Genomic DNA, 10986 nt, shown 5'->3' with positions numbered 1-10986 from the left:
AAAAACATCATGGTTTGATACGAAAGGCTCCACTGTAGAGAAATGACTGTTCACAGTGGTAGTGATAGGAACCAGACATGCGTAGTGTTTAACGCCTCTAAAACCTCACCCAGAAAGTTATCACACAGACATTGTGACCCCTGGTTCCTATGACCACCACTGTAAAGAAATCCGATTCAGTAAGTTTCTTTCTAATTGACCATTACATATCAAGTCACTCCAAATGACTTAGATTACATCTCAACCACTTAATTACGCAGAAATGTTGAAAGATCAGTGGAATTCCCCTTTAACGTTCATCCTGTTCTGTTAGTTGAGCACCTGGACTGTATAATTGTTGCTCACAGCTTTAATGTTTATGCCACAAAGAGAAGAACTGAGTTCAATTTCAGTTCTTACGCTGATACTAGATCCTGCTCCACTGCGGTTCTTTGCGTTATTCAGTACTTCAGTAGTTTTTGAACGGATAATTATGTACTTTTATTTTTTGTTTTTTTTTCTGTTTTTTATTTTTACTTTAATTATTATTTCATTGAAATACTTTTTTCAAGGCTACTCCACCCATTTCTGCAAAGTACTTGAGAAGTATGGCACTCTTGCTGGTGTCGACACACTTCTGGTTTCCGCTAGAGCTTTTCAGCAGAAGAGCTCTCAACTGCTCCGGGAACCAACAGCTTTCCCTCCTCAAACAATAATTCCCTCATGTACACAACTCTCTCGTGTATCAACAGTGGACCACTTTCCAATCGCATCAAGGTCACTGTCCTCCTCCTCTCGACAGGCCAAGGTCACCTCCACACCAAACTCGAAATGGTTCGGCTATTTATACCAGAGCAGTAGACCACCTATTTATAACGGTCATCAGTGTTATAGCTATTCCCTGCATGGGTGCTAATCTAAGGGAGGAAGGTGAGTGCAGTGATGATGCGGAGAGGAAAGGGGGAGAGAAGGAAAAGGGGGACACGCCTGTGTGCTGCCTCGTCCTTGCGCAACCTAGAGAGGAATGGTTGCTAATTTTAGCCCGGGGCCATGTTTTCAGCTGGCAGGCGGAGTGGAGCGGACAGGGCTAGGGGTGACATGATGGGAGCGGATGTGGCGCATCCCCCCAATGAAGGTGCACTTCAGAACCACCCGGCTGTTCCCTCTGACATGCCTCATTTTTACCTGCAACATTCCTGGTAGTCTTTAGAAAGGCATCTTTATACGTCCATCATTTTCAGATTTGGTTTCTTGTTAACACGACTTTGTTCAACAAATACAATCATTATGTATATTATTGTTATTTTTACATGAATTCTTTTTTGGGGCTTAGTGATGCAAAGCTTACATTTTTTTTATGATGTGAATAAGTATTTAAACATTTTGTGAAACTGATCCCTGTTTTATATTATTATTATTATTGTTATTATTATTATTATTATTATTATTATTATTATTATTATTATTATCCAACAGATGCGAGGCAGCTGTGTATTGAGCATTTTATAACGTCTTTGAATGTGGTTCACACAATCAAGATTTTCAGACCAGAACTATCATTATGTACAAACTAATGACACATAACAACTGATAAACTGAGCTAATATCTAACTGCCCACGTTATGGGCTTTGTCAGCTACTTCAGCTTCCTGGGTTAAACTCAGAAATTCACAAATGTACGAGGCTCATCTAAAAGGATCTTAAGTGGGATTTAAAATGTGACATTTAGATGCAGTTTAATGGACTGCCTATATATTTGGAAAGCTGGGCGGGGCTCAAGATTTAAAGGAGCAACATTCTCCAGCACTGGAGCCAAATTGCACCTAGACATCGGTAAAAATGTCTACGGCAAGCATCCTCATCAGAGAGGCCATCCGCATGTTTCTCATGGGCAAACCTGTGCACTAGATGACTGCTGTTCTCAGACAGGGAATGTGTTTTGACAGCCATTAATTAACCTTTTAAGAATAGCGGTGGCCGCAAGGGGAGCACGTGGGACAGAGGGTGCACAAGTCCCTCTGAGTGGTTGAATCAACCTCCCAGAACTTACTTGACGGCGGTCTAGAGGACAGCCACACTCATATGAACCTAAAAACCGCCCCAGCCCAATTACTTTTTTTGGTACCCCTAGCTGACGAACGCAAAAGGCCCTTGATGCTTAATTAGTGGAGCTAAATCAGAATGACACAAATAGAAGCCTGCAGGGTTATGGCCTAGTTTAGGGTTGGGGTTCTGGCACAAGTCCCCTGCTCAGACTGCTGTCAAGTCAGGCCATGCATGAGCAATGTAAGGGGTCAAAGCGAAGATAATGTCATCCGTCTTTAGACGTAACACATTTTGGACAACACAGCTTTTCACAGTTTTCAGAGACACAGTATTACAGCTTCCTTGACATTGATACTATTACTCTGACATTGTCGAGATATGGCAAAATTCATACTAGAAAGACCCACAGACTGAGATCATACATATTTACTGAATGTGCTTACTAATTCATTACGTGCTCACAAATGATATGCATCACTTTTTCACATGTGTCTACTGTTTACTTGAAATCCTTAAAAATCACTCTGGCAGCACCGCACAAAGTCTTTCAAAAACCTTGAACTTTCTTCATTCATGTAACTGCAAAATATGGTTTTGTATTAGAGGAAAAGAAAACCCCGTTTCCTCTGTCAAAGGGGAGCATGCATTGAGTGTCCTTCACAACGAAAATGGTCTGCAATCCAATTTTCTATCCCTGTTTAAAAGCATGCAGTTACGTTCATTTGTAATTTGGTTCTGTTATACATGTAAGATGCATCTGGGTACATTCTCACCTAGAAACTTTAGGCAGAAACAGGAGGAAGTCTGCTCAGAAAAGCATGCATATAAAAAGCATGTGTACAATATGCATATAAGACAAAGTGTAGTTTATGTGGCATGTGCAAGATGATTTCTCTCATGCAGATGCATTGGATGGAGAATTGCGCAACAAAACGCGTCAAGATGTTGAAAGTGCAGGATTCAATTTCCTACTGTACTGCTGTCCAGTTTTGTGCAGAATTATCTCCAACTCTTAAAATCAGGTGTAAACTGATAGATGTTTCTCAAAAATACCTTCTTGGGATTTCCGTTGATGGCAGCATCCACTACGGCAAGACAGAAACATGGGAATTGGCTCTCTGTATTATTGCGTCTAAAATTCTCTGCTTTAAGCCGGAATAGAATTATATTATCTGCAGAATGTTTTGGTTGTACCGTAAAAATTATAGTAAGTTACTGGAAGCTTAGTTGCCAGTAAAGCACTATAAATATACAATACTATCCAGGAATTTTATAGCAAAATGTACTGTGAAGTCTACAGTAAGCTATGTCTTAGTATTTTAGTTGGCAGTAAAGTACCATAAATATACAGTATTGTACTGTAAGACATTTCATCGTGATTTGTAATTTTACAGTGTTGTAGCAGGCTAAAACTAGTAAATAAGACATAATCAAATTACAACAAATTCCAATAATTGCTGTAAATTTTAAGTTTCATTGCCACTACTTTGTTGCACATAACTTCAAGTTGCAGTGATTGTTTACAGTGTAGCTACAGCAGGTGGCTGCATATCACTGTCGTTGAAACGAAAACACAAAACCTTGTATCTCCAAAGTGGTAACTTTACAGGAGAAGCAAAAAATGTACTTTACTTTTGATTTAAGTCAATGGAACCAGACTTTTTTCCAAGTCATTTTGGGCCATTTCTTTTGGTCTATTCCTCATGAAATTCACACAATGGAAAGGGGAACATGTACTTTCAAATTATGTCAAAAACTGAAAAACGACTGAAAAATGCTACGTCTGTTAGTTCAGATGTATTGCGAGTGCTTACGGCAACTGCATCAGGTCACATTTTGTGCTGTGCTTTCTAGTCCTGAAGATTCAGAGTCTGGTCATTATGACAATTCTAATGGCTAGAAACTTGATAAACCTGAGGCGTGGGAAAGAAAGTTGCAATCCTTCACTAGTGCTCTGGTTAGGACAGAGGCCAGCTTCATAGAGCTTATAATGTAAAATAATGCAACTGCACAGGGAGAGATTAAGTTTTGCAATCTTCGAAAACAGTTTTGATTATAGCAGCCACCTGATCTATGGGACCGCCCTTGCTCAAATCTGGTCCTAGAGGGCCCCAGCATTGCATGGATTAGTCTTCGCCTCGTTCCATTACACCTGATTCAACTCATCTGCTAATTAGCAGGTCCTTCGTGATTTGAACAAGGGACACTGCAACAGGGAAAAACGCTAAAGCTGTGCTGTGACCTTCAAGAAACAGATTATGCAACGTGACTCTGGAGGAATGTTCTAGATTCTGACCCCAAATTAGGGCAGACAATGACGCATATACACAGAGGGCCCAAAGTACGAAGCTTTTTGCACCAGTTTTAAGTGCAAATCAGACACATTGTGCGAAACTGGAGCACAAGCCCAAACGCATAGTTAATGGGCTGTGCACATGGAGAACTGCAAACTTTGCTTCACTCATGCATATGAAGAATGACTGCACACAGCATATGGGTAGATCATGCAGAAAATGGGTGAAGCTATTAAGACGTGTGGCTGATTACATATCCTGCTCGATTTACTAAAGTTCAAGCAACTCATGGCCACCAGTTTTGCGTCAAATCTTTCGCCGGCTTCTAAAAACAGCTGCAAATACGCAGTGATATCTCAGGCATGCTAGTGGAAGACTTCCTTAACAACAGCAGCAGAAGCAGTGACTATATAGAAGTACAAGCTTGAACCACATGTTGAAATTACACTTACCTACAGAATAACATAATTTCAGCTCTCAGGATCAAAGGTACATGAGTAGATGTGAGACATGCCATCAAAACACGCCACCTATTCGCAGCACAGTCTGTGTTATTATTGAAAAATTCTGTTTTCTTAGAGAAAAAAATAATGTAGAACATGCCAATGAGGAAGAGCTCCAGAGCAGATTTACTAGCGCTTTGTGCCGTTTCAAACTCTTGTTTTTGGCTCAATGGTCCTTTTGCACCTATAAAGATCCGAGTGGGTGGTCATGGTTCTTTTGCATATGCATAGGAGTTTCCTTTTCAAAGCACAAAACACTGGAAGGAGTTTATTATAATGAAGCACCTAATCTGATTTACCAAGACTGGTAGTAAATACTGTTTGTGCGCTATTTAACGCCTGAGAATAGCTTATGTTTTCTTATTTTACAAAAGCTTATTTTCAGCACTAACCTGGCTGCAAAGGTTTGTGCTCAGAGGAAAAAAAAGTGTTTTTCAAATGCGATGACTTGCTCTCGGAAAAAGAAATCTGTTGTGAATGCCTACCATGCAATTTCATTCTTAATCTGATGAAGTAATAGTTAAATAGTTTTAGCAAAACAATGTTTTAAACTGCTTTTTTCCTAAATAAATCTGAGCAGACTTTGCCTAAAAAAACGATCTGACAACATTTTTTTCCCAATTGTTGAGAAAACATAATGAAACTCTTTGGCTCCACAACCCCTTTACTAAAGATACTTCTTACTTCATTAGTTGTACACACTGGGGCTTCTGTAGCTTATATGTGCATGGGACAGAAATGTCACAGCTATTGTTTGATGTGCTGCACATAGCCAAGAGGTTACGGTCAAATCCGCGCACCTCCCGAATGATGTGAGTGTGCTTAGTGAAATTAAAAAGGGATTTTACAATATCACAGAGTTTCCAAATGAACTTGGCACAGAACTCGAGTTCAGCTCGTGTTTCAAAACAATCCCTCTATTATGGGATTTCTGACATATGTCAAAATAATGTGTTATTTTCTTAAAAATCACATACTTTCTTGATGAATAACTTTTTTTCTTTACTTTGTCATGAATTATTAAGTCAAAACCTTGAAAAATATGTCATTATTTGAACTTAATGAGTGACAGTTTAAACCTAAAACAGCCCATTTTTTTCTCCTGCCTGGTGGAAGTGGTTTTATACAAAAAGTATGTGAGCCAAACATGTGGTTATGTTGCGCTGGTCAAATGTTACTTATGACATTGTGCCTGCGATCATTTGCATGGACATTTTCAGTGGATAATCTGCTGCATCGGCCAAACCTACCAGCACAAATTGTTGCTAGACTGTCTGTAATTAGTAAATCTAGCCCTTCATGTAGTATAACATTTACATTTATATCATTTGGCTGACGCTCTTATCTAGAGCGACTTACAATTTGATCATTTTACACAGGTAGGCCAAGGCGGTGTTAGGAGTCTTGCCCAAGGACCCTTATTGGTATAGTGTAGGGTGATTGCCCTGGTCGGGGATTGAACCCCAGTCTACAGCATAGAAGGCAGAGGTGTTACCCACTACACCAACCAACCACCAACCAGCAGTATAACTGCTATCTCTTTGTCAAACCATCATAATTTTCTCTTTTGTCTCAAGCTGGTTGATGGTTCCATCATTTTAACATGTTTTTGGTACAATGCATCTCATGAGTGTGCAGTTAGTGAGCTGTGTGAAGTTTGCGGCACCTTAGTAAACCGTAATACATGTTCATTTCAGACTCATTGTGAGCATCTCACGGTCACATCTAGGCACATTTTTCACTGTGTCTGCACTCATATGTACATCTAGCCCAGCATGTTAACATATCTTTTGTTACAACATGTGCAATCACAGTGTTAGAGTACAAACCTGTCAGATCTAATCTTTAGTTTAGAATTAGATCAGATAGAACATAAATTTTCTTAGAAGACAGGTTACAAACACTGGCCCTCGATAGCTGAAAAAAGCTCTTGTGCCAAGTTTCATCCTTATTCCTGGCAAGATGAATAGCTCTTAACATAGAAAAAGACTTCTCAGTTTGTTAAAAAAGAAAGAAACAGCCAGGGGAACCCACCCTTAAACCCCAAATCCTCGCAGCAATTTCTCCTTGTCAGATGAACACTCTGTAAAATGCCTTATTGTCTATGGATCCCATTTAATTCTCCTGGAACGGTAGGTTTGCCAGGGTATGCCAGTCCTAATTTGAATCAGCACACAGGAAATTGTCCTTATTTGGCTGGCAAGAGCAGACATTCCAGCTCAAGTGTTCTGCTTATTCTCCCACATGGACAGGGAACATTATTAATTATAGATGTTGGATTCATCTTCTAAAATTTTTTGTGTAACAATAACGAATCAGAGCATCTGTCTCAACTTCCAATGAAAAAGTAATCTTTTAAATAATTTGTTCCACAGCTTGATGACAACGTAATCTAATGAAAGTAAAAAAATAAATACCTCATTAATGATGATCCAGTGGCAATCAAAAGCTACCAAGTTGGTTTCCACCACCTGAAAGAGAGAAGATTAAAACGAGATAAGAATATTGATACCAAGCAGATACACATGTCAGTCAAAAGTTTGGATACCTGAATAAATGCATGCTATTTATAAAAAACATTACAGAAAGAGTTTAAAACTTGAGTTTTGAACATGTGAAGACTAACATCTTGCATTATAAGCACTGCACAGTGTGAGAATAGCACAGAGTGGACAATTTATCCAGATTTGGACTGTTGAGCAAAATCATTTTTCATGATTTTTTATTTTTTTTTTAATTTATTCATAATCTAATGCTACTGTTGTTGTAACATGGTCATTTCTGGGTTTATTCAGCTCTTTGGGTGGTCAATTTCAGGCAGAATTCTGTTGGACTCAGTTTCAGGCTCTAAACCTGATGATGTTCAGGTTCAGACAAAATTTTGTCAGGCTGGGTCAAGTTTGCACTTGCACAACTTGATGAAGAGGTCAGGTCGGGTCAGACACAGAGAGAAAGTTTTCAGGGTGTATTTGGGTTTGCGCCAAACTCGGGTCAGAGCAAAGCTGTACAAAGATTTAAATGTTTTATTTTTTTGTAAAGCAAATATTAATTGTGTAGTTGAAATAATGAAGATAGCATATGAATTTCCAAAGACTATGTTTTTCACATGGTAAAAAAGTATGTTTAAATTAAAATGTGACTTTCTCCGGTATTACAAAGATCCCAGAAGGTGTACGATTCTGGATAAATATTACAGTACAGAGTCATATGTAAATTTTGAAACGCACATAATTTATGAGTTTAACATATTAGAAAACATAAAATGTGCCATCACTTTTACACAGGCCATATTTTCTTTTTTTTCCCCTAATATGTTAAATGCAGCAATTAAACAGCAATCATGCATTGAAATGTGCAGAACTGTGTTCTCTGTAGAGGATGTGTTAATCATTTTCACTTACAAAATCAATAAAACATGTAATCCTACCAGGGGCGCCCAAATGTTTGCATTTAACAGTATAGCCAAAGCTACAGTATATACCCAGGGGTATGTGGTAAACCCTCCTATTTCTTCAATTCAGGTGTTTCAGACACACCCACTGCTTACGGGTGTATAAAATCAAGCACATAGCTTTGCAATCTCCATAGACAAACAGTAAGTAAGTAGAATGAAACAAGCAGTAAGCAGAATGGGTCGTACTGATGAGCTCAGTGACTTTAAACGTGGCATTGTCATAGGATGACATCTCTGCCACAAGGCAGTCTGTGAAACGTCTGCCCTGCTAGATCTGCCCTGTTCAACTGTAAGTACTATTATTGTGAAATGCAAGAACAGTTCAGCCATGCAGCTGTACACCACACAAACTGCAAACTCCTCATACTACTAAAGTGCATGGCGTGTAAAAATCACTAATCTTTGTTGCATCACTACAGAGCTCCAACCTGCTTCTAGAAGCAGCATCAGCACCACGACTGTGCATCAGGTGCGTCTTGAAATGGGTTTCCATGGCCTAAAACAGCTGCATACAACCCTAAGATCACTAAGTGCAATGATAAGCAGTGGCTGGAGTGGTGCAAAGCATGCCGTCACTGGACTCTGGAGCATCTGTAACATGTTCTCCGGAGTAATGAATCATGCTACTCTATCTGGCAGTCTACTGGACGAATCCTGGTTGTGGTGGTTGCCAGAAGAATGCTACGTACCAGAAAGTACAGTGCCAACAGTTACTCCATAATAAGGCCCATTGTTTTGAAACTGTTTTGGAATCAGATGTCCAACAGCCCCGTGTAGGTGTGAAGGTCAGGTGCCCATATACTTTTGGTCATGCAGTGTGTCCTTGTGATATACAACATCTCACAAATCAGTGCATTTTAGTAGGATGTAACCATGTGATTGCCTAGTACACCGGATACTACACTTTACACTAATATAAGGAGCAGCATGCAGTACCATATATGCAGTATCTACTGGTGCAATATGCAGTAAACATTTCAAACACTGCCTTAGGGTGCTGGAATACTTGTGGAATAGTTGTGTGGAATACATGTCTTTGTTAGTGAATATGAGCCAGGTGTTTTTGACAGAGTAGCTTATTTCTAAGCAGCCCTATTTGGAAGAAGGCTTTTATTTCTGTTGTAACTCTGTTACTATATCATGTTGTGGAAAATGTGAGAAATATTCAAAGAAAAAAACTATAGAAAACCATTCAATTGACTGGATGTGTCCAAATGTGTGCAGCTTTCCTCACAAACATCAAATGACCTCACAGTACGTTTATCACACATGGTCTCATGACTGCGTGGGTATAGACTGATTTACAGACCCTGAGCACTTTTACTTTGCCTCGCTTCTACCTTGCACTCCACTCCTCAGTCCTCTACACCCTCCATTAGCACATTCAATAGAGCCGTTTCTCATCCCCTCTTAGAACATTCTCTTCTCTGTCTTCCTCTCCATCTCTTTCCATCTCCCTCCCTCTACGCCCACACGAGCATGAGCCCACCAATGTTTCTCCTGCCCACTGTACCAGCACTGGATTCCATTATCCGTAATTGTAGAGGTGACTAAAAGCGGGTGTCATAAAACACTTTGCTCATAAACAAAGGCAACAGCTGGAGAGTATGATGGTTGGTGCAATGCTAATAGTGTTTTAATCTTCCACAAAGACCTAATAAAACTTCATAATTACAGCCGAGACAAGAGGCATAAAGCATCCCATCAATTGGAACGTGAGTGGAGGCTGTTGGATTAAGCAAAGCGCAACTGTAGAGGCTCTCCATTCACTCTTCTCTTCATACAGCATGACGGAATAGCTTCCGCAAAGACTGATATTAGGGGAGTGAATCTCACAGTAAACTCCATTCGGTTATGATTTTTTCTAGGAAACGATTCAGTCCGGCTCAACTATACTACTAATCAAAAGTACAGGCTTTTATATGTAAAATGCTTTGATCCACGCAAATTTGATTTTGCTCTAATGCTTTAAAAGATTTTACCTGAACAAATATAAATAACGTACTTTTCACATGTTCACTTTTAATCGAACGTAAGTGAAATATTCAACTGAAAATCAAAAAAGAAGAAAAATCTGAGTTTTTTTTTTTTTAAAGGCCCACACAAAGGACAGTTGCAGAACTGTATGGTGCAGAAGTTGAACACTCCCAGTGAAAATACAGATTCTGTTTAAAATAATTCAGCACGTGTTCTAAAGGGAGTTAATATATTTAAAAAATATCAATTCAAAAATATTAAATACGTCATCATTTTGCACAGGACATATTTTAGGCTTGAAATTAGCTAATAAACAATAATTGTGCATTAAAATGTGCAGAGGTGTGTTCACTGTAAAGAATGTGTGCTAATTTACACTTAGAAAATGAACAAAATGTTATTTGACCAGGGGTGTCCAAACATTTTTGACTGTAGACACAGCCTGTTTTTCTGAACCTGTTTTTATGATGTCATAAAAACAAAATGTACACATATTCATTATTCTCCCTAAAGCAGTTTTGTCCTGCCTATTGAAATTATGAAGAATGGTAACACTTTATTTGAAGGCTACCTATATAAGGACTTCATAACACATTCATAAGCACTGAATAATGTGTTTATGAAGCACTACTTGAACATTTATTAAGTGCTTATGTCGGTTCTCGCAACCTGACATAAGATGTTTTATGAAATAAATGACATTGTACTGACATAATAAGAATAAACCTTGAAC

At 38.9% G+C, this 10986-nt stretch overlaps 1 protein-coding gene across 3 annotated transcripts in view; it reads right to left on the bottom strand.

Annotated features, from left to right (window-relative positions):
* grid2 (glutamate receptor, ionotropic, delta 2) overlaps positions 1 to 10986 on the bottom strand; it is a 652613-nt gene that overhangs the window by 228693 nt on the left and 412934 nt on the right. For all 3 annotated transcript variants that reach the window (XR_001858518.2, XM_017712845.2, XM_017712844.2), the window contains exon 5: positions 7240 to 7293. Coding sequence is in view for 2 of the 3 variants with exons in the window: in XM_017712845.2 (XP_017568334.1) it covers positions 7240 to 7293 (54 nt within the window). In the remaining variant the exon portion in view is untranslated. The remainder of the gene's footprint in view (positions 1 to 7239; positions 7294 to 10986) is intronic.

This window comes from Pygocentrus nattereri, chromosome 28 (genome assembly GCF_015220715.1).
Source record: "Pygocentrus nattereri isolate fPygNat1 chromosome 28, fPygNat1.pri, whole genome shotgun sequence".
NCBI classification, from domain to species: domain Eukaryota; kingdom Metazoa; phylum Chordata; class Actinopteri; order Characiformes; family Serrasalmidae; genus Pygocentrus; species Pygocentrus nattereri.
This window is presented reverse-complemented; position numbering and strand designations above follow the sequence as displayed.